Source organism: Mauremys mutica, chromosome 11 (assembly GCF_020497125.1).
Source record: "Mauremys mutica isolate MM-2020 ecotype Southern chromosome 11, ASM2049712v1, whole genome shotgun sequence".
In the NCBI taxonomy this organism is placed as follows: Eukaryota; Metazoa; Chordata; order Testudines; family Geoemydidae; genus Mauremys; species Mauremys mutica.
This window is the reverse complement of record NC_059082.1, coordinates 75,567,249-75,591,256: the sequence shown is the minus strand read 5'-3', so window position 1 is coordinate 75,591,256 and position 24,008 is coordinate 75,567,249. Positions and strand designations below refer to the sequence as shown.

At 43.9% G+C, this 24,008-nt stretch overlaps 1 protein-coding gene across 1 annotated transcript in view; it reads left to right on the top strand.

Annotated features, from left to right (window-relative positions):
* Positions 1-24,008, top strand: part of TTYH3 (tweety family member 3) — a 105,006-nt gene that overhangs the window by 73,819 nt on the left and 7,179 nt on the right. The window contains exons 7-13 of the mRNA XM_044980682.1: positions 261-336; positions 9,993-10,048; positions 11,008-11,100; positions 11,229-11,321; positions 11,871-12,007; positions 15,824-16,000; positions 16,987-17,062. Of these exons, the coding sequence (XP_044836617.1) occupies positions 261-336; positions 9,993-10,048; positions 11,008-11,100; positions 11,229-11,321; positions 11,871-12,007; positions 15,824-16,000; positions 16,987-17,062 (708 nt within the window). The remainder of the gene's footprint in view (positions 1-260; positions 337-9,992; positions 10,049-11,007; positions 11,101-11,228; positions 11,322-11,870; positions 12,008-15,823; positions 16,001-16,986; positions 17,063-24,008) is intronic.

Here is a 24,008-nt window from a genome sequence, read left to right as displayed (position 1 = left end):
TAAATAACACGTGAAACAGGTTCAGAAACTATACCTCCATAGTGCAGTTTGCTAGCTAGTATCCCAACTCCACTCTGCGGCAAGGCTGGGCAATAGATCTGTAGAAACTGCTTCTGGCGGGAGGTTGGTGAGAGAGATGACTTATGGGGCCTGACTTCTGGCATATCCCCAAACTCGAGAGTCTCTAATGGAGGATTCCCTGACATAGATATGGCTGAGCCTTTGTATGGTTAATTGACGTTCCTTTTTCTTCTCTCCAGGGCTCCAGTGACTTCTGTGTTAACCCTGATGCCTACATCTCTAAAATGGTGGAGGATCATGCAGTGCTCAGTACTGGTAAGTACTAGGATTGTGACTGGCTCAGATACTCAGCGTAGTAGCAGAAGCTGGCACTGAGGGTAGAGCTGGTGGCCTAGTATTTGAGGCAGAGATAAAATGCTGGGGAAAGCAGAGACAATTCAGGATCTGAAAAGCCAAGACCCTACAGGAACCTCCCCCCCACCCCCAAAAAAATTTTTTTTCTTTCAGACGCATATTCAGTGACCTCTCCTTTTTCATTCTGTCTCTTAATTCTTTTTAGCTGTGAATGGACATTCATAGATGCAGGAAATCTGAATTTGGGGTTTAGACTTCTGTTGGCTGTTTCCATACTTCCTAGCATCCAAGATTTTTTTTTTTATTAAAGGAGATTCTATTTCTTCTGGTTGTGAATGTAAACTGGACCCTCTCATATTCAGTTCAGCAGCCAAACAGGCCAAAACAGCATTGCAGAGAGTAGTATGAATTTCCCTCCCAGAATACAGTGTTTAACTTCGACTACTTAGTGCCGGTTTTGTTCTCATTCCAGTGCTGATTGTTGTACCAGAATCATCCTAATTCGTGTACTTATCCTGTATTAGGAGCGATTACATTTGTGTAAAAGGATTTACCGGAGACGCCAGGTTGCAAGCTGAAGTATGAAAATAGTATTCCTTAAAATATTTTGATCATTTGGATAGTTGCACTCTAGCAAAAAGTGATGTTTACATTAAGTGTTGGACTCCTTGCAAGACTTTGTGTGGGTTCTAGAGAACATAGTCCAACTGGCAGCCTAGTTTTACAAGCTAACCTATTTATACAGCTTTTGTTGTCGTTAATTCTCATCTGCTTTTAAAATAGAAGGGTTCAGCCAGGTAAATAGAAAATGTCACCTTTGACCTTCTCAGCCCACCCTCCAAATAAATCCTGCAAATCTTCCTGAAAACAAATAAATGGTTACTGCAATCAAGGTTTTCCTGCCTTGGGGTCATTGCATAAATACCTCATAGCCATGGGAAGCAAGAGCTCATGCCACTTTTATTACACTTAGCAGCCGCACACCATGACACCCTCATGACAAAGGAATAATGGAGCACGTTAAGTAAGCGGTGCTTTAATGGCTTGTGGATTTGTCACTCCCAATCTAGATGGAGGAGTATAGTAAAATGAGTGGGGCCTCCAATTTGAGCCCCAGTAGCTAAAAGTACACATTGTTAAACTGCTGCTCAGAACTATGATTCAGTAGTAGGTAGAGGAACTGATTGCTGTATGAGCCTCTGGAGAGCAGTGGCTGGCTATTCAGTTGGTATGTGATTCTGATCTCAACCTAAAGAAGAGGGATCTTTAGGGCTGGGTGAGATAGTTAACCTGACCCTATGCTGCTTTGATAATTATCTTATGCTCTGAGTCAAAATATATATATGGAGATATCTCATAGAGCTGGAAGGGACCCTGAAAGATCATCAAATCCAGCCCCCTGCCTTCACTAGCAGGACCAAGTACTGATTTTGCCCCAGATCCCTAAGTGGCCCCCTCAAGGATTGAGCTCACAACCCTGGGTTTAGCAGGCCAGTGCTCAAACCACTGAGCTATCCCTCACTCCCAAAGTTCTGCTCTCTTTTATGGTCAAACATAATTCTAGGGAGCAACTAGGATTGGCCTGTAAAGGGAGATGTTAACAACTATGCAGCTTTAGTTTTGTTTTATGAAACATTTTAAAGAAGTTTTATAAGTATAAAGCTCCAAATCCCAGCCTTCTGGCTGTGTGTTGCTGTTTTATATCTGTCTCTCTGCTATTAACAGAGTACTGTGAAACTGATAAGGAATTAGAAACATTACTCTGCTGATGGCTGGTGGTTCAGAGATTGGAAACAGGAAATGTTTGTGGAAGGAGGTAAAATTCTGTGTAAAACAGTCTGTTAATATTCTCACCCTCAGTCTCAATCTTGGAATGCCTTATTGATCAAACACTGTGGGAAAGGAAGGAAGGGATTCCAGCTCCTTTGTTTATAGAAGTCTTAACTACAGGAGCCCTGTAATCACAGTGAACTCATTGCCTTATTTCATTTCTTTGCACAGTGATCCAGGCCTGTGCAAAATGAGAATGATCTCTCAATTGAAAAGATGACCAAGACTGACTTTAGACACTAGGCAGCTGCTCTTAATTTTCACTAAAGGTGACAAATGGGTAGACGGGAAACAGCTATTCCTGACTGTTCACTGATTCAGCTGTATGCAGTTACAGCATGGGTACGGTACTGGGAACCAGTTTAATAGCTCATTGATAATGGTGAAGATAACCCTGAAAAAGCAAAGGAATTCACCCTCAGGAGGCACCTTGTATGTTCCTCTTTCACTTGACCTTGCCTGATTGGAGCCTGTTAATTTTCCCAAACTGAATAATTGCTTTGGAGGTTAAGATTCCTGCTGCTGGTTGAAGCTTCTGCTTCTCCTCAATAGGGGCAGCAGACCCTTCAGTTAAATGGGTATCATAGTTGGTTGTGCCAGCACAACTAAGTTTAGCATAGCAGTTCTGAAGGTTCCATAAGGCTAGTAGATGGGTCTAAATGGGACACTGAAGGGAGTAGGAACTACAGGCTTTGCCATGAGATTGTAGTTAGCAGTGTGGCCTGTTCTGTACTGGGTCACTAAAAGATCACCCAAGGCTCATGGGAGGTGATTTAATTTGTTCATGAGCTCCCTCTCCCTTTTTAAGCAATGAGTTGGTCTTAATGGCTTCATTCCTGAGCATTCCATCACATTGGACTGCATGGAGGAAATGGCTAAACACAAGGAAGAGACTAAACTTGAAGTGATGCAAGTTTAGTCTCTTCCTACGAGTTCTGCAACTGCATTTCCTATTCCTATTTCCAGGGTGCTAGGCAGATAGCCCTTGTCCTCATTATCAAGTGTGTGATGTGCACCAGCAAGGGTGCATCTAAAAACAGTAACTTAAGGCGTATCATCAGCTTGAAGCAGGACTCTCTCTTTAGTCTATTTCTTCTTTCTTCTCTAGTAATTTTCTTAAATATAAAATTGCAATGAGGAAGACACTAATCATTGCCTCCAATATCCAGACAAAGGAATGCAAATATGTCTGTATGTCCGTTTTTAACTTCTGACAATTTTTGGACTCATGAAGTGCCTCCTGCAGGATTATAAGTGTGATATCAGAAATATAACCTAGAAAACATTTTTAGTAATGCCAGGTATGAAAGACACATTACATCATAACTGCACTAGTGCATCCATGTGACACCAAACTTTGATGGAAGGTTTAATTCATCTCCCTAAGTTCCGCAAAATAAATGCTGACCTCTCTAACGAGTGTAATACTGGGAAATCTTCCCTTACACACCAGTATATTCAGAATAGTCACCATTTTTTTTAAATGGTGGGGAGACTAGCTAACTATGCAAAAGAAGCAGTGAAAACAACTGTATACAAAGTGTGTAGTGCAAAGAACACCAACTAGGAAAAGATTCTCTCTTCTCCCAGGAGGCTTACTTTGTACTAATCCTTTGGCTATCGTCCTGTTCTGCATTACTCCTAACCATGCTAGGTAAATGTTGTTTTTTTCCAACAGAAAGGTTAAGTTCATAATATCCCTTATTTTGTTTACTTGTCTTCAGTACTTGTACCCTATTTGTTAGTTCAAGGATGAAAGAAACTCTGGATCCCAGTGGGCTTTATCACCCTTACAGGTATTTGCCCTTGAAACAGTCTATTTGGCTGATGCCTAGATAAGGCTCCCTTCTTGGAACTTAATCAGTGCCCCATCCAAATTTAAGCAGAGTCTTGGTAATGCCAGGTCACCTCCCCGTTTTTCTTCAGTCAGAGGGCTAAGAAGGCAGCCTCCCAGCCCTGCTGACATGGCAGGCAGTCCAAGGTTGTCCATGTAGCTGTGTGGCCTAGGTTCATTTATTTGATGCAATAACTTGTGTGTAAATTGCAGGCCCTTTCTAGGAGAAGGGGGTATTTTCCTGGAGAAGCTGGGCAGCAGGACTAAAACTGCTTCTGTGTTAGTATTTTCAGCAGTTTTCAAATCTAAGCAGAACTAATGGCACTGGAAATAATCTGATTAAAAGCATCACTATTGTCACCACTCTTGAGCTAAAGGGAAGACTCCAGTTTATTTACTGCTGCAAAAAATGGACCAGAATTCTTAAAACAAATCTCCTAGAAGAGGAGAGAAACTTAATCATTTTGTGTGAGGCTAGTGTGTGTCTGGCTTATCTGGTATTCATTAATTGAGAGAGAGCCAATGGAATTGAACACTGACTAGATAATCACCTTTTTTTGCTAGTTTAAAAAAAAAAGCCATGGTGCAGCCAACATGTTTATTCTTAAAGCAGGAGGCCATCTTCTAGCCTCATTCCCTTTCTCTGATATTGTTACTACCAAATGATTTATTACATCACATTAAATAAAAAGGTGTAATCTCTTTAGCCAAAAAAGACTTCTCTCCAGATTATTTTACTGGCTCGCTGCATCTGAATCAGACTATCTTATCTGAGGGACTACATTGCTTAGGGGGTGGGTAATGGAGCTTTTCACCTCAAATCCAGTCAAGTTTGGCAGAGACTGAAAGCTGTGAATATCTTGCTGTTCAGTGGTCAGTGTGAAGTGAATTTGGCTTTCATCAGTTATTAGTGGGCAGATGTTCATGTTGCAAAAATTGCTAGCCTAGATGGCCTCTTACTGACTATCTCAGCACAGAAACCAGACTGAATGAACCCTGGAGATAGTCAGGGTTGAGGCATGGGGCAGGAGGTGCCGCAGTTTGTTGCCACTACTGGTGTTTGTATGGGGTTCATAGACACAGTTGAGTCTTCAGAGCTATGAATGGGTTTTTGTTTTTGTTGTTCACCAAGTTTAGAACCCAGATTCCACTTTGTGGTTTCACTGACTTGCCCTTAAAAAGCTTCAGCTAATTAGCAAGTCAAACAGCAATCGGGTTGACTGATGTTTAACTTAGTCCTTTTTCTAACCAAAAGTTTGACTTCCGCTTGCCTTCCTCTTCCCCCCCCCCCCCACTTGAGTGAGGTTGAAACCTTCTATTCAAAAGCTGTATAAATACCATGCAAAACCTCCCTTTTCTGTCCATCCCTAGTTCTAAGGAAACTAGATAGTAAGTGGGAATGTGACAATACCACTTGGGCAGTATGGCTACTGGGGGGGGGAGGGGGGGAAGCTACTTTCTCCCATTTTAATTATCGCCACTGAAACTTCCACAGTTCCCAGTAACGAAACAGAATGGAGACAGTGCATCTTCTTACTATGATCTCTTCAGAGCACAGTATGTGAAATGCAGAGAGAGACCAGTGAGGTAAATGTGAGGAATGGCCGAAGAGTTGCAGGTTTATGGCAAGCCACTTGGGCCAACGTCTGACTCTATTTAACAAAAGTGACCTTTTGTAAACAGCCCATGCTGCTTGTTCTCTGTCCATCCTAGCATACAGGATTCCCTCTGGTTTTAAGGTGCATACCCAGAGGCCATACTGCAATTCTCCTGGGCTTCAACACCATCACATTATAAAATTATGAACTGTAAGGCTTCTACATATGCAGAAGTGAGAAGCAGGTTCTAGCAGATTAAAGTTAATTTGTTGCTGGTAGCCTGTTTCAATTTCCTTTCTAGGGAGGATTTCAATTGACGCTTTTATCAAATTGTTCCCTTGCCTTATTTCTGCTCTTTATCTTCCTTTTCCCATAGAAAGTGGGTCAGGAGGATTGCTGCCAGCAGCAGCAGGCACAAGCAGCTGCAAGTATGACCCTTCCCTTGGAAACAGCTTAATGGCCAGTTTCCAAAAACCACCTCCAGACTTTAGGGGTTGGCTGAAAGGATAAAACTAAACTGACATGTCCCCTGAAGGGGTGGAAAGATGACATTTGAGAACCGATGAAGTTGCCATCAATGTGCTTATGGCAGCTGACAGAATTGGAGGGCTGTATTCTGGACAGATGTCATGGGAGAATTCCCCTTGTGTATGAAAACTTTGTCACCGTTACCCCTTTTGGACCAGAGCAACTAGTCAAACTGGGAGTGTTCCAGTTGGAAATAAAAATTGATGATGGAGTCTGGTATTTTCTTGGATGCAGTTGTGTTTGTTTATAAGGAATAGACCAAGTCCTGCTTCTCTGAATGCAGGCGAAACCAAGAACAAAAGGAGCAGTTTCTCCACTTACATGCTCAAACTTCTTTCAACCTGTATGTGTTTGCATACATGCTTGTTCTCAGAAAAATATCCAGTGGAACCCTATGCCCCCGTGGTGCTAGTTTCTGGGCAGACTTCATTCACAAGGGCGATTGTGTGCCTCCCGCATTTGGGGAGACCGGCCCTAGTGCTGAAAGCTCCCCTGGTGCCCGGACTGTGACTCCATCCCTGCCCCTAGGCCCCCACTGCCTGCCGCACTCATCCCTCCTCTCCTCCACACCCCTCTTCCCCGCGAGGTCCCTGCCACTTGCCCTCTCCACCCCTCTCCCTGAGCCGAGTGCTCACCCCACCCAACTTGTTAACTGCCCCCAGGTATCCCTAATTACCACTTGCTGCTCACCAGTAGGAGGGATGCAGCAGACGGAGGGGGGCCACCATGACCCAGGCATCTGTGCTCTGAAAGTCAGAGTGTCGGCCGCTGCACCACAGGGGAAGCTTAACCTCTGCTGGCCTATTCTACCCCCTGCCTATGTTCGTTCAGCCTTATTTTAGGTAAAAAGAACAGGAGTACTTGTGGCACCTTAAAGACTAACAAATTTATTTTAGCATGAGCTTTCGTGAGCTGCAGCTCACTTCTTCGGATGCATAGAATGGAACACACAGACAGGGGATATTTATACATACAGAGAACATGAAAAGGTGGAAATATCCCCTGTCTGTGTGTTCCATTCTATGCATCCGAAGAAGTGAGCTGCAGCTCATGAAAGCTCATGCTAAAATAAATTTGTTAGTCTTTAAGGTGCCACAAGTACTCCTGTTCTTTTTGCGGATACAGACTAACACGGCTGCTACTCTGAAACCTTATTTTAGGTGTGGCCCCTTATCTGTCCCTTGCAGCAGTCTTAAATGAAGGGAGCATTCACACCTCAGTTTCAGCCTATAACAAGGTTGAACCCAGCTGAATGCCAGCATAAGGGGTTGCTGGAGGGGGTGGAGGGAGGGAGTGAGGGGCTGGAAAGCGAGTGTGGCAGGAGCAGAGCACTTTAATATCTGTCCTTGGCTAGCATGGGGTGATTTAGGGATTTTATGCAAGTCCATAGTTTGGAGCAGATCTCAAACTTGCACTGGGAGCCGCAACTGGCTTCTCAGCAGGCTTCCCCACTTCTTCCCTGCAGCAGAGCTGTGCTCAGTGCAGTAAAGAATCTACTCCTACAATCTTTGCCAGACTAAATGACTGGCAGTTTAGATATCTCTCATAAAATGGGTAAGTCAGTAGGTTCTAATGTCTTACCACCAAAAGGAGCTAGTAGTTAGGATGCCACAATCCAGAGATGGGGGTGGATGGGGAAGAAATTCACTTCTGAACAGAGCACTAGTAATCACATGAATTGAAGCCAGTAAACTCTGATGCCAGGCCCACAGTGTCCAAAATATGACTGGGAAGCTTTTGGACAGTTTGCCATGTGAAGCTTCATGGGCATGGTGGGGATTGTGCAACTTGGTGCTGTTCCATCTGGCAGTCACTGGGCTGTTTTTTCCCCAACTTGAGGGTACTGTGGACTATGTATGATATTCTTGCTCAGGAAAGGTCTATTTGCTAATGTAGGCCGGGAATAAGCAATCCCTTCTGATTCAGAGTGTGCGCACAATCCACTCGTGGCATGATCCATTCAGTAGCACACGCTATCCTATTATCTGCCCGGTTTTTACTAATTGCTGTTTAATGGCTCGGCTGAGCTGTAGATAAGTCGTCCCAGAGCAAAATTCAATGGGGAGAGCTGGAGCAGCTGGTGGAAGCAGTCCCAAAGTAGGCTAATGAATTATAAATAACAGCTGTCAGGTTCCATTGCTAGCATGCAGGAGCTGACAAGCTGCGTTGTACCGCTCAGTCCCAGTGTGCATACAGGCACAATGAAAGGTGCATGCAATATTGATGGTAAGTGCAGCAGGAGCAGGCCTACTCGTCTTACTTGTTGGCTCCCTCACACGGCTTTTACTTTTTCTGTTTTTCCTTTTGAGCCCCATAGTGAGGAGTAGTTGGAAAAGTCACTTCTCTCTCAATGAGTCTTCATAGTGTGTAGGAAAAAGATCAATCTGCAAAATGCCCCAATTATTATTTTTGTGTGTGGGAGAGAAGAGTCGTCTGTTTTATGCATGGCTATTCTAAACTGCCTTCCATTCTGAGAAGAGGCAAGAGAGGTTGGCAAAATGAATGCTGGAGAGGAACTGAGATCTGCAAACAGGTTAAAAAGGAGTCTGAAGGGATCGGAGTTGTGGAAAGATAAAGGGTCATTTACAAAAATCCCCTCTGTGGCCTCATCAAGGATGGCTTAAGGGAATCCTGATGTGTAACTTGCATGTGCTAATTTCTCCATCCCTCAAACTGGTAAGCCCTTGTAGAGGTCTAGGTGGGTATCCGGCGTACCCTAAAAAGAAGGATCAGGACTACATTTCCATGCATTTGACAGGCTGACCTGTAAATGTATAGGGCTAAATGTATTTCCCAGCTAGTGGTGGCCACTGTATTGGGGTTAGCTGGCAGGGCATGACTCTGTCAGAGGCTGATTTTTAGCACAGGGCAAGTTTCAGTAATGTTTAGGGGTTCTATGAGGAAGTCTGGTGATATTGCCTTGTTCGCAAGAACCACCCCTGTTTCCAGTACCCTGGCATGCTCCACTGCAGGAGGAGTTTTCCTGTGGGTAAAACCTGCAGTAAACTCTGTTGGCTATGTGCAGAAAGCACCTTTCTGAGCAAGCAAGGAGAGAGGTATGAAAGAAACAGTGCATGTTAAAAGCTGGGTTTTAATAAGTGTGCAAATGCTAGTAAGGGAAGAGTATGATTCATCTCTAATTTATGCTAGAAGTCTTCCATTCTGCAGCTCCAGCCTCCATTTCTTCCTCAGGCACTTTCCAGGCTGTGCGCCTCCCCCCCCGTCCCCTCCACAGAGTACTGTTTAATAACCAGCTGCTCCTTCAAGTAAGGCAGAGTAAATCCATGTTGCAAAGATGTCTCCTTTCTTTCTCTTGTGTAAAAATGTGTTCAGGCAGCTGTGCTTACTGCAGATGTGTAGCATAAGCACCAGTGTGTGCGCTCTCTTCCATGTTAGTGTAATTCTTTCTCCTAACATAGGATCACAGAAATCAAATCTCAGACTCCAGCCCAGTGTCTTGTCTGAGTGCCACCGAGTATGGTGGCTGCTTTGATTCTGCACAGCATTGGTGGTTCTGTCCTCATGGCTCACTTTCCTGCATAGGTGGGAAAGTCTCACTCTATTTATTGGGGGGAAAAAATGCAATAGGGTCAGCTTTTAGCATGCTTTTCCTTTATTGCAGAATGTAGCCAACTTCCCTTTGGTGTCTTCCATGCTCCGTAACACCACAGAGGAGGGAAGAAAGTGGGTCCGCTCACACTTTGCCTATCACACAGCGTATCACTACTAATGCTCTTAGAATTAAATCTTCCCTTGCAGCAAGCATAAGAAGGCTCAAAGTGGGGAAAAAATATAGCCTGATTTTCTATTTGTCTCTCTCTTGATAGATACTCTGCGCTATTACCTTGCCTGTAATGCTGGATATCCAAACCCCTTTCAGCAGGTGAGTATCTCAGCTCACACCCTTCTGTTGCCACAAGCTGCATTTCAGTGAGGCTGGATTTAAAATGATAAATCGGTCCTAGAGATTGTTAGCTTGGTCTAAACATCAGGTCTTTTCTCAGCTGAGTCATCCCTTCTTTGGTAAAAGGAAAGGACTTTCAGATCTAATGGTGGTTTTAGCTTGTGGCCTATAGTTGTGCCATCTCTGGTTGTGATCTCCTCGGCTCTCCAAAGGGAAGCAGGGTTGGATTTGGTCAGTACTTGACTGGGAAACTTTCCAGGGGCTGTGAGAAGTGGTATTGGTGCAATAAGAGGTTCACATTTCTTAGGTCAGGCACACACAGTGGTGTTGGAGGTGCTGCTGCTCAGATGAGATGTGGTCAGGACCATAGTGTTTACTTTTTGCTTATGCGGCACTTTTTTCCCAAGAGCAGAGATGTTAATCTTCCAGATAAAATGCAGTTTGGGTAACTACGTTCTGCCTGCCTAAAATCTCCTTCAAATGTGGCATCATGCCATCAGAGACGCTTTTGGTCATGCTGCTGAAGAGTGTGAACTTACCTTAGTGGGGTGTGTTTTCTACGTTTTCTTTATTTCACTACTGATAATTTTTTACAGAAAAATCTAGCTGCTATGTGTGGGAGGAGCTTGGGATTGTAGGTGGAGCTTGAGTGGAATCACTTTCTTTCCCCCTAATCTGACCTTGGCTGTATTTGTGTATATTTGAGGAGACCAGAAAAAGTACAGACTAGAAAGCTGATTCCATCCTGTGCTTTTAGAGCTGAAGAAGTGGGTTATGTGGAGTGTCACTGCAGCTGTGAGACACTGCTAGTTTACCCTGGATCACCGGTCACGTAGATGATATCTCCGTACTTGGCAATGGCAGTTCCTAAATTCCTCTGTTGTGCATAGCCTGGCTTCCCCCTCAAGACTGACCATGTTCATGTTCATTTTGAATAGAAGCTGTCAGGAAGTCACAAAGCCCTGGTGGAAATGCAGGATGATGTGTTGGAGCTGCTCAGGTCAGCCATCAGAGAGTACCCCACCTCCAAGGTAAAACATCTTGAACTTACCTTCTGAAAGCACTGGATGAATAAAGGATGTGTCCCCTCAACATGAGGCCCTAAGTAAGCTCTTGCAAAGCCCTTTTATTCTACTAATCTCTAGCTTGTTGCTTACAGGAGTACCTTTCTCGGATACAGGAGGTTCTAAACTCCACCGAGATCAATTTGCAGCACCTGACTGCACTGGTAGACTGTCGTAGTCTTCATTTGGTGAGTATGGAGAATCCGTGTCTGGAGCTGACAAATATCCACTGTCTTGTGCGGATAGAGAGCCCCAGAGTGCTGAGCTCTTTGAAGGTCAGAGTACAAAGCTCTCTGGAGCATCAAAATACAGTAGACCATTGGTTTGGCTTTGCTACTCCACTTCTACAGTTAAATTTATAGTCCAGGTCTAGCTGTGCACAAGGGTAATGGGGCACTAGGTGGAAGAGCTGCAGAACTGGAAATTGACATCTGCTGATTTCATGAGTAATAGTGAAACTATGGAACAGGCAGACTTATCTTGATCTTCCTTTTTAATATGTATGGCTGAGAATACACTGTACATCTGTTCCTGAATGGAGCCCTGTGTAAAAACAAGGGTGTTGGTTAGCTTTTAAAAACCTTGAGTCCAGTGAAACCAAGCAAATTACATTGTGGAAAATGGCTCAGTTTTTAGGTGGTGAGCCAGAATCCAGGTGATGTGATTTTTGGAATATGGAAATTGCAGTGTTACTTTTTATGGTGACCCAAGAGGCTCTGCTTAATTTCTCCCTTTAGGATTACGTCCAGGCTCTGACAGGCTTCTGCTATGATGGAGTGGAAGGGCTCATTTACCTGGTTCTCTTCTCCTTTGTCACGGCTCTCATGTTCAGTTCCATTGTGTGCAGTGTCCCGCACACTTGGCAGCAAAAAAGGTAAGCAGTGGGATTAGATACAGTCAGATCACACTGTTGGGTGTTAGAGCTGTTTCCTAATGAAAGCTACCATGTGTGCTTTAAGATCATGAGGGATAAGATGTTATAAAACGTAGGCCCAAAGGGAGGAGGATTTGTTGGCCTTAACTTGGTCAGTTTAAATCAGAACCTTTTTACTGTATAACTCTGAATATAGGCACCATAGAGGGTATTTGATGGTGTGCATAGTGAGACTTCTATTAGTCTGAGTTAGAGATTAATGGTATAGCTCTAGAGTGGCAGAGGACAGCAATACTTGAACTGTACAATATCTATTGTCTTTCGTCGCATTTACTGGGAGGGGTGTTTTCCTAGTACTGGGAGAGAGACCTGAAGTGGTGAGGATAAGGTCCTGCTCACCTTACTCCCTCAATTCCACTGACTTCAATGGGACTTAACTGCATGACTAATGTGAACAGGATATGGCCCCAGCAGTAATGAGATGACCAGATGAAAAGTACATCTATTATTTTGTGGCACTAAAGGAATCTGAGACCTGTTGCTATTTCTAGTGGATATGTAGTGGTGGTAACTAAAGGTGAGATGCTCAGTCAACCTGTGGAACTCTTTTTGCCAGAGGATGTTGAAGGCCAAGACTAGAACAGGGTTCAGAAAAGAACTAGATAAATTCATGGAGGATAGGTCCATCAACGGCTGTTAGCCAGGACAGGCAGGGATGGTGTCCCTAACCCCTGTTTGCTAGAAGCTGGGAATTGGCGACAGGATGGATCACTTGATTACCTGTTCTCTTCATTCCCTGGGGCTCCTGACATTGACCACTGTCAGAAAACAGGATGCTAGGCTAGATGGACCTTTGGTCTGACCCAGTATGGCCATTCTTATGTTATGAGACTAAGATATATTGGTCCATCTGTCATAGGGCCAGTTGTCCTCTCATTGGTTTCTGTACAACATGTTGCATTGGCGTTTTAGCTTTCATTTGTTTGAAAAGTACCCTGTGGTGGTCAACAAATGTTCATGTTCTAAATACGATTTAGGTGATTTTAAGTGTCCAAGGCTCAGTGTACAGAACTAGAGGCACTCAAATGCATCAGGAAGACTTCCTGGGGTAGTGAGGGCTGCCCTTCCTGGTTTGTGTTTAAAGGGCACTTGGAAATATATCAGTATGTCTTCAGAAAACAACTGGAGGTCTTAATGCTCTTTCCATGTGCAGCAGTAAACAGCAGGTCTATATATCAAGCTGGGACCTGTACTCTCTGCACTCAGTTCAGGGACTGGCTTCTCTTAGGGGTAAAATACAGTGTCTGCCTCCTTTTAGTAAAACTTTACTGTCACCTTGTGGCACTGACACTAACGGCAACTGACAAGACGTGCGATTACTTGTCTTTTAATCATAGACATTGGAGATGTCATTCTGTTTGGTCCAGCTCCCTGCCAGTGTGGAATGTTTCCTATCAGAAATTGACTTGTCCAGTGTAGTATCCAATATCCCTGTACTGAGAATATCATGAAGGGGGATTGGAAGGGCCGGAATTAGGTTAATTAGTTGCGCAACAGTGATGTAATATTGCGATAGCCTGAAAATTTCCATACCATCCTATTCAAGTGATGGGCAATGATACCTGTATCTCCTCTTCCAAACTGAAGCAGAGGTGTAGGCTGTGCAGGAGTCCACACTGACTTGCAATCTGTTGGGTTTGCCAGTGTTAACATGTGTACAGCGTTCAGCTAGTGGGAACTGTGGTGTCTGGATTTGAGGCTGCCTAGTGTTCCCTTTCACACTTCTTTTTTCTAAAAGCAATCCTAGATTGTTGATTATAATCAACAAAATCTTAAATTGTCTCTAGCAGTGTGGTTTGATTTCTGCAAATATTTAGAACAACATTCCAGGGATTAAGATATACATACCAGGCATATAGGGGTTTTGGTGTCTGTCTCTTCAGATTTATAAACCAGCTCTGTTGCTGTCACCTGCTTAGTCCAGAATTACATGGCTCGGTTTGAGGAGTAACCGAGTGTTCACCTATGCCTCTGATAAACACACACTGTTCTGAAATCGACTCCAGTGGCCTAACAATAATGAGCTATACTGTGTGGCTCAGAATATGAGATTCATGCATCTTGTAAAATGAGGAAAATGGTACTGATCTCTCTTGTAAAGCGCTTTGAAATCTGATTGAAAAGTGCTGTTTAAGAAATAGGTATTATCATTTCATGACAACCTCACAGGAGGCGCATGCTGTCTGCTCCTGATAGGTTGCTCACTGCTTTAGATCATTTGGCTAGGGGTGGGACTACATGTCAGGGAGGGAAGAGGAATCAAGGTGGTTAAGGAATACTGCACCAGGGAAAAACAAGGTATGTTGGGTTTAGACAGCTCAGAGGAAAAAGAAGCAGATGTGGTTTCTCTGAAATCTAAGATCAGCAGGTAGAGAATAGTTTTACTAGTCTGTTTCTCCCTTGGGTATTCTGCTTGACTTCCAGTTGGCCTTCAGCTGAAGGTTTGGTGTGTAGCAGTGCCCCGAGAAGTGATTTTTCTCATTGATTGCATATTAAATGTGTCCTGTTAACAAACTTTTCTCCCAACTGCAAACTTGATCTGTGTTCTGAGTGTTTTTTTCCCCACATACATTGTTGCTAGTAGTGAAGGTTCTGCAGGGCAAATTCTTCCAATCTCTTGTTTTCATTGGGTTTACACAGATGGAACAGATTCTTCCAATTACTAGGCAATTTTGTTATCTGGGAAGAAATAAGATTCAGATGCCCCTCTCATAGCTGGGGGGCTCTGCAGGGCTTAAGAGTAAGAGTAAAAATAGCAAAAATACATCTGCAGATTTTAACAAATATATAACTGTTGCACACAAAGGGGAGATCTGTTGAATAAGGTGGTACCATTGTTACATAGAGCTTGATGTACAGGTCTCCTTTGAAAAAAGTGACTAAGAACTAACTCAGTTCATAAAGTTCATGTTTCTCATCAAATCAATCCTTCCATTCCTACAAAATGTAGGATGAGACTTACCTTTTATAACCCCGAAGGTATAGATATGAACATTGACCCCAAGAGAACAATAGTCCAAACAAATACATCAAAATCAGATATTTAAAGTAGCAAGGGCTCTGTTTAGGATAGGAAGGAATAGCCTAGGCAAAAATGCCTTAATCCCACAGTAGCTAAGCCCTACTGCACTGGCTTCCAAAAATTTTTTTGTTCTACACACTGAAGTAGAAAGGGACCTTTTTTGTAGCCACTCTGAATGGAGTTCTCATTGTCTTCAGTGGGAGTTCATGGTATAGAACTACTACAGAATCAACCTTCTTATCTTGTGGTATGTCACATGGAAGACCTCTGGAAATCAGTTCAAGAAATAGACATGCATGGCAAAGTGCAACTTCAGTATGGTGTATGAGGGAGACCTGGTATTAGGTTAATACTGTAACCAGTGCCCTGTTTAAACAAGTGCTGAGTGTTCTTGGGTGTGTCCACACTCCAGTTTATATGGTTGGGGGAGCTGTGGAGTTGCGTTATCTGCCAGGCCCTGTGGGAAGGACTTTGGGACAATATGGAAAATGTTGCAGTCTGAGAAAGTCCAGATGGTATTTGTGGGAGGCCTGAGTCACTCTAGTGGTTGGGGAGGAGGTGCTTGCTGGGGTCTGTATCTATGCTACCATATTGAAGCACATGCTGACTGGCTGTTAGGGGGGATGTGTGGAGGAGGATTAGAAGGTTACTGGGATTACCATGTGCTCTGGTTTCTTGCAGGCCCCACTAACCTAACAATTCTAGGCTATTAGGATAAAATTTCTTTCCTACAGGAGCTCAGATGATGATGGGGAGGAGGAATCTGCTGCGCAAGGGAACAGACAAACCCACGATAATCTGTACAGGGTGCACATGCCCAGCCTCTATAGCTGTGGGAGTAGCTATGGCAGTGAGACCAGCATTCCAGCGGCAGCGCATACAGTCAGCAATGCTCCTGTCACGGAGTACATGTGAGTAGCCAGGAGCGAGGAGAGGAGCCATGTTGTAGCTATCTCCATCCAAAATGCTTTGCTGGACTTTTGTTGCGGGTGTCCATTGCACAGCATAGCTAATGTACACTTTCTGCAGCAGCTGCACTGGGAAATGAACAAGCTCACTAACAGCAGTGTGATAAGCCTGAGAGGAAGAGTGATAAAAGGTTCTGTTTATATCGCTTGATCTTAGTGATCTTTTTACTTGCGGCATTGGCAAGTGTTTGTTCTCTAATAGAAATAACTACATGAGGTAGATGACTAGAAAATACTGAGTTGCCTTGTATTAGAGGATTTACAGTGTTGCCTATGGAAGGCATGGAGTTAAGTGTCACCAGTTTTCATTACGAGCCTTGTTCCTTAAGGACTGTTCAGAAGTAACACTTCTCTTGCAAAGCAGTTAAGCCTCCCAAGTGGTGGAAATCCACGACAGCAGCTTTAGACTGTCCTCCCCAAGGCAGCTGAGGTCAACAGTCTTTGCTTTCCAGATCCATCTAGTTCAGGCAGGGCAGTCTGAGTTGAGGTATCCCTTCTACAGAGCTCCTGCCCTGGGAGTGTCTGGCTGGCTGCAAGGACTGTCTGTGTTGGATTGGTTCCTCTATTTCGTTCTCCCACCTTTATTGTGGCAGTTAACTTTTGGGCAGGGAGGATGGCTTCGTTTAGCTCTACATTTAAAAAAAAAAAAAAATCACAGGTACTCTGAGATGAGTACTTCATAAATGGAATATGAGTGTACTCTGAGATGGACAGGCACCCATGTTAGTGTCCCATTGATCAAGGTAGAAGTGACCCATTTGGCATGTAGGGAAAGCGTTCTAGGGAATTGAATTATGACGCTTCCAGTGAGCGTCTGTGGGAGGTAATAGTGCCCTGCATTTTGGGTTATCCTGTGCCAGTTCCAAAGTCTCTATGCTGGGGAATGGGCCATGTGTCCTTTTATCACCATGTATATTTCCCTTTCATAGGAGCCAGAATGCAAACTTCCAGAATCCTCGCTGTGAGAACACGCCTCTGATTGGCCGGGAGTCTCCACCTCCCTCAGTAAGTGTCTTTATTGCTTCTCTCTGCTTCAACATCCGAGGCCAAGTTCTGCTTTGGGGATATGCACATGCCACTCCTATGTACTTCAGGGGGAGCTGATTACGCGGCTCAAGGCAGAAGATCTGGTCCATAAATGGTGAAAAACTTAACAGACAAGGCATGTCTAAGCTGCCATTGAAAATAAAAGCCCAGATGCTACTTGGGGCATGGTATGTATGAAAAAGATCAAATTAAATATAAAAATCTAATAATGCTCTTGGCCCATCCTGCCACCACTGAAGCTTGTGAGTAACTTTGTGTGACTTCCGTGAGATGGGTGTCTCTCACACACAGTTACTAACTGCTTGTGGGGTCGGTCCTTTAAGTTTGCAAAATAAACTGCTGAACCAGTAAACCCAAAGGTAATGTGGAATCTCTCCTTAACTTACACTGTGAAAACAAGAGGATGAAGTTTTCCTTTTTGAAGGGTTTTATTTTCATTTCACAACTTTCAAATTCTTATTTTTGTATCTAATTTCCTAAGGAGAAAAAAAATCTTTCATGGAAGGTTCTTTGGGAATCAGAAGCTTGAAGTGGCCTCTGAGCCATTTTAGTCTATCGAGTAAAGTATGGATTTTTATTTATGCATTTAAAAAAAAAATTAGATGAGTATTCACCTCTCTCTCCAGATGCTGTAATCTCATTACCGCAATACCACCTTCTGCCATGGGCCATCAGAATGCCAACTAACCAACCTGCTAACAGTTCCTGAGGACGCAGCATAGCATACATAATAACAGGCCATCCGTTATAATTAATGAAAACCCACACCATAGGGGCTAAGCCCAGTTCACTGAGTGGGGCCTTCATACAACAAAAGACTCTCTCTTCTAAATTTAGAAGAGGCAAACAGGAATGCCAGCACTTATTTTTATACTTCTCATAAACTGGCCAAACTTCTTGAAGCTTGCTTAGAATGGGGGAAAAAAAAAAAACCTTGTTCCAGGTCCCTGACATTCAGCACTTGAGCTTAGAAAGCTTTATCTGCTCTTGGTAATGGAGCTGGCTCCAGAGAAAGATCAGCCGCAGCTTTCAGTGCGGTGTCATAAACTGCTGCTGTATTGCTGGAATTCTCTGTTACAGCAAATGCACTGTCCCTTTAACACTGCACAGACCTGTTCATCCTATTCCTCTGAGGCAAGGTCTTGCCACACAGCATTTCCTACCCCATAGCTCTTCTGCCTCAGAAAAAGGAGGCTTCTTTCTGCAGGAGCTCTAACCATGAGGAGAGGATTCCCTGGTTCTTCAGTAGCTGGTTGCATTAATGGCCCTGAATGTGGAGCTAAATCTTGGTGCTTCCAGCTGTTTCTGAGGAGAGATGCTGGTAAGGGTGTTTTCAAAGGAATTTCACTTGGGGCAGCCAGAGAGAAGGGCTATGCGGGGGGACATTATGTCTAAGTGTGGGAGGTGGGATGGCGAATGTATCAGCTTCCCTACCTGGACCACAAGGAGGAACCCAAGCAGAGGAGGGAATGGGATGTACATTCTCCTTCAGAAACCCCAGATAGGGGAAGGGACTGTCTGAGGGTGTTCACACACCACATGGGTAGGGGAAAGGGAATGGATCCCTTTGTGCTTGCCACCTAGGCAGACAGTGGGGTAGAGAGGATGCTCCAGAGTCTATGTAGGCAGATCTCTGTATTAAGCAATTGAGGCTATTTCAGGAGTGGAAGAAAAGGCTGAGCCCACTTAGTCAGCAAAGATTCCTGCTGTTGGGGGTTGCACAGAAAAAAATATCAGTGTTCATGCGCCCCTGTTTGGGGGGGTCAGAGATCTGCAAAAAGGAGCCACCCAAGCAGAGTAAAGAGACAGTGCATGGCCAGGACTGAAGTATCCTGCTCCGCTTTGATTGTGGAAACAGATTATGAAAACCAAGACAAAATAATCCTAGAAGAGCTAATCACCTACTGCATTGTTTATCTGTTCTTTTTTCCCCGTCATTCCTTTCATCGTTCTCCTCCTTCTTGTCCCAGGGCTATTCCTGTAGGGTGGTAGAGCCCTCCCTATCACTGGCACACACCACAGCGTGTCACTTGCTTGCACTGTGTTTTTCATGCACGTTGAGGCTGCACTCTCTTTTTCTCTCTCTCTCCTGCATCATCACAGTTGTATTTGGCTGCCATGGACAGTAGCAGCCATATGAGCTGGCAGTTTAAGCCCTCGGACAGTGCACGGACGTACTGGTAACCGCGCCCTCAAATGGAACAGGTACTGAAATAAGGTCCTTCTCGCTCAACCCCTCCTCCACTCCCACCCGCCCCTCCATCCCTGCACTATTTACCCCAGGCCAGTGCCTTATTTCTTCACATTCCTTCTCCCTGCACCTCCCCGCATTCCCTCCTACCAAGGGTTGAAGCTAACCAGGGTTGCTCTGGTGCCGACTAAAGGAGCAATATCAACATTTCACCATGGCTGTCGGAATGCATACAAGAAGCCTTGCCAGGGAGCCACACCTCAGAGTGGAGCCAAAGTCACTACTGCTTAAATCCACAGATTCCAAGTTGAAGAAGAGTATCTACACTTGGCACCAGAGAGTGTGCCAAACCAAAAGTGTTCCACACACTAAGCACAAGGTAGAATTACCCCCATCCTGGGTATCCACTTGGTAACGATAATGTGGATCAACATAGCTGTCCTTTAATAAGGACTGGTTGTCTGTTACCACCTCTGGCTTCCCTTGAGCGCTTATCACTACTCCTTTGCTTACTGATACAATGGCATGTGCTAGAAACCAGAGATTTTTCTGCCACTTTCATTAGATTCTGCCATAGAATCTTAAAACCAAACAATTGCTCCTACACATTGCTTGTTAGAACCACCAGCTGTACTGCGAGCTCACATATGTAGCTTTCCATTTTATCCTTGCATTCAGGGTTACAAGTAAGCAACTTTCCCCTGATGTCCAGGCACAAGCACTAAAATTCTTGATTCTGCCTAGTTCTGTTTCAACACTTCCGTATGCCAAAAACATTCCCTCAATTTCCTGCATACACTATGGATGGCGTGCCAGTGAGTCCTTTCCTTGCACTGCTTCATTGTCGGAGGAATTAATATGCTGTTGTTACAACCAGTCTCCAGGATAGCCCGTATTCTTTCCCTCCCCATAGTGGTCGGCAACCAGAACTAGTTGCAGTAGGAATGAGTAAGTGGTTGGTACCAGGTCTTGTAGTTGTAGTTCATGAACTGTGTGACTTGGTCGAGTTGAGGAGTATGGTGTGTAATCTGAATTCCTGAGCAACACATTGTAACTGGATAAAGTACATTGCGCTCAGTCCAAAGAAAACTCTAATCACCATTGAAACAAAGTGGAAACGTTAGCACCATTTGGAATGCAGGATTCTTTCCAATTGAGTTGGTATGGTCCACAGTTTACATCCTGTCCCCAGCATACTTGTACATAAAGCTGCTGATCCTCTTCCACATCCACCATTCCTGCTGGGGCTTCTCTGCTGTCACCTCACACTAGATACCCATTCTCTCATGTCACTGCTTGGTCTGCCGCCTTGCCATTTGTCTGTTCTGCTTTGTGATGTGCTTGGGGATTTCTAAGATGCTGGCTGAATTATGGGGGGAAATACAGTTTTGCCTTGGTGCACTCTGACAGTGTATGAATGGAAATCTACATGAACAATTAATGCATGATGCTAGTGCTCTCCAGAATGTCACAGCTTTCTCCACTCTTATAGCACTCTTGCAGAGACCTTCCTTGGGCATCCGAGCTTGGTGCTTTCCTGTTGCCTTATTCCTGCAGGTATTATAGTGGCGCTTTTAGCAGCATTGTGTTTAAGGGTCTATCAACACTATTTATTGTAAACTTTTGTTTTACAGGGATTTGACTCGAGACTTAAAATATTCTCAGGACTGAAACTTGACAAAGTCTCAGCCTAGAATCTTTTCTGAGTACCAAGGTCAGGCCAAGAGTCATATGTGGCTTTGCAAAAATAAAAGGTTCTTGCACTCTCTCAAAGATCTCGCAAATTGCACTCATCTTAAACCCTGCTTCTAACTATAGTTCTCTTTAAAAACTAGAACTCTGCGATTTCAGGATCCACTGGCTGGCCCTGTCTCCCTGCCCTGAAAAAAGGCAGGTTTTTGGGGGGTTTTTTTAATTGCACCCAAAGGTGTCTAAGATACTTGGGTCCAACTTTAAAAATAAATAAAATTCAAGCCTTGAAGCTTCAATTTGCAGCTAATTAAACTAGGGTAAGTCTTGGGTTTTTAGCATTTTTGAAAGGGAGCCACCGTATACAAGTACTGTATTCCTCTCCTGCCCCCAGGGGTTATATTGGATGGGAGTGGTGCATATACATGGTACAGTCTTGCAGTATAGTGTGTAATAGCTGTGAAGTACCAGTGGTCTTCAAAGACCACAAGATTTAGCTGGTTTACATTCAAATACGGCCTCTTAAAGTCATAACTCTGTGCACGTCAGTTTTTTGCGGCCAAGAATTTTTGTGCCTGCAAAGTGTATTTGTTAGGCACCTACTTAACCAATGTGTGCTTGCAGAACTTGTCTGCATTTTTCCCCACATAGTGGGGGGGGGGGTCTAATTCATTGGGGGTGGGGAGAGTACACTGTTTTGCAGAAATGCTAAAACACAAATGTACACAGTACTATAGTAGTTCTCGCTGACTGTTGGTATGATCGATGACGTATGTCAAAGCACAGGACCTCAGGACAATCAAAATATCCGTCTACTGGGTGGTTCATGATGGCCCGATATGGTAGCTAACAAAATGATGAAAATGCATGTTAAAACTTGTATTGCTTATGTGGTTTTAAAAAGAATAAATATAGGTATATAGGCACCTGGAGAGTCCTAGCCAGAATGCTGGAAGGATCCATAATACATGATTTTATAACCTTCTATGAAAGCTGTTTTTTGTTGTCCTTTTTTTTTTAAGGAAATTAACTACAACAGTCTACCTTGAAATAACGTTAGGGTTGTGTCACAGACCGGCAATGTCCAGCTAACACTGACTTAAGGATGGTACTTTGTCTTTAACTTAGCTGTGAACTGTTTTTTTGTTTTTTGTTTCCCCAAATGTCTGTTCACACTATAACTCTTAATAGTGGCTTTCTACGTAGTTGGATGGTTACAGGTAACACAGTTCAGGTTGTGACCCCCTGGCAGTTTTCCTGACATCACCAATGGGGCACCTGCATCTACCTGCCTTGATGTTAGCATTAAACCTGCCTTGATGTTAGCATCTCTCTGAGCTCTTCCCCCATGCTCCCTTGGAAGTGCAATGCAGGAGTAGTATCTCAGAGTGGTATCTGTAGCATGTGGGGTAATGCGCTCTCGGGACTAGCCAATTCTGCTAGGGGTTCCGTACGCACTCCCAAAACAGTGAGGTGACCTGGTTACAAGAAGACATCATGTGTCTTTCTGACTCCAGAGGAGCAAAACACTGTTAGCTGCCTTACTACCAAGTTCTAACTATGTTGTGTGTGGACGCACAACCCTATGTAGAGCTAACCTTGCCAGTAACTGGTTACGAAGTTGGTTAAAAATTCTAATGTGGACACAACCTAAGGCGCAATATGCATGAATTGAGAACATCAGCCTTAACTCTGACTTCCATGGCTTTTATCAGCTTGTATGACATCTTACGGTGGTTTTAAGGTAGGCTTGAATTTAAAACAGTACCTTCTGTTTTACTTTCTATCCAATTTTCCCTTTAGTTTGAATTATTATTCTATTTCTTGGTGCTATTCAGACTTCTGTATCGTGGATAAATTGGAGCAGGTTCAATATCTTTTGGCCTCTGCATGCCACTGGCTGTATCAGGTACATCCTTTAATGCACCTCACTAGATTGCTGTTCTTTTGATTCAACGATTCTTCTGTAGAAGGCAGCTGCAGGTCTACGTGTATGATATCTCTAGGAAGGGATGTGAAAAATGTGTTCCTAGATTCTTTATCTAAACACTGCCTTTAAGAACCTTGGTGGATTGAATTTGTGCAGTCATCCACTTCTCTTCTCCCGCCCTGCTTCTCACCCACCCGCACAACACAGATGGAGTGCTACTGTCTGAAAAATTCTCCTTTTAAGACTCCTGCTTTGAGTGACGCCAGTGGGGAAATCCAGCTCTGCCTGCTGTCCCTGAAATACTCTACTTTTTGTATGGGTTCCTCGGAGGAGAACTTTGTTGTGCTTACTGCATGTAACTCTTCTGTGTGTTTCTATCAGAGTCGTGAACTTTTTATTTTTGGGGGCAGTGGGACAGCTATAGTTACACACCTGTCTAGAACATCATCCATAGTACTGCTAGACTCTTTTTCAGTCCTTTTCTCAATGGTGAGAGCACAGATAAGATGACCCGAGAGAGAGACACTCTTCTATGTTTAGATGCTAGTACTGGGCTGGGTCATTGTTACCACAAAACACCCATGTCCTCTCTCAGGCTGAACATTTCCGATGCAGGAAGGCACTTAAAAATGAGCAGTCAGTGAGTATACAAACAAAGCATCAACATCTCTACAACTGGGGATCCCTGTGCTCTGCTCAGAGGTGGTGAGCTCTTCTATGATACACTTTTATTCCTAGATACTGATGGAATAATGGCAAAATGCTGTTACTGTACATAGTGCTCTGGTCTGTGCTGTGCAGGTACAGAACACTTCACAATGGTCTCGTCAAATGGGAAAGATTCATCATAATGGAGTTTAATGTTTACACTTAGTTATATAACTACACATCTGTTTTTTTTTTTGGCCAGGTAAACTTGCCACTTTAAGTGACACAGCTTAACGGTTGAACAATCAGTTTGTGAACAGCATTATCAGGAAGTAAAGACAAAGTTCATAGCAGCTCTTTGTAAAGGAGGGTGCAGGAGGGGAGCAGGAATTAACCCTGCTGACATTTGTGTTTTCTCTTTGTCCAGCTGTAAAGCATATTAACCC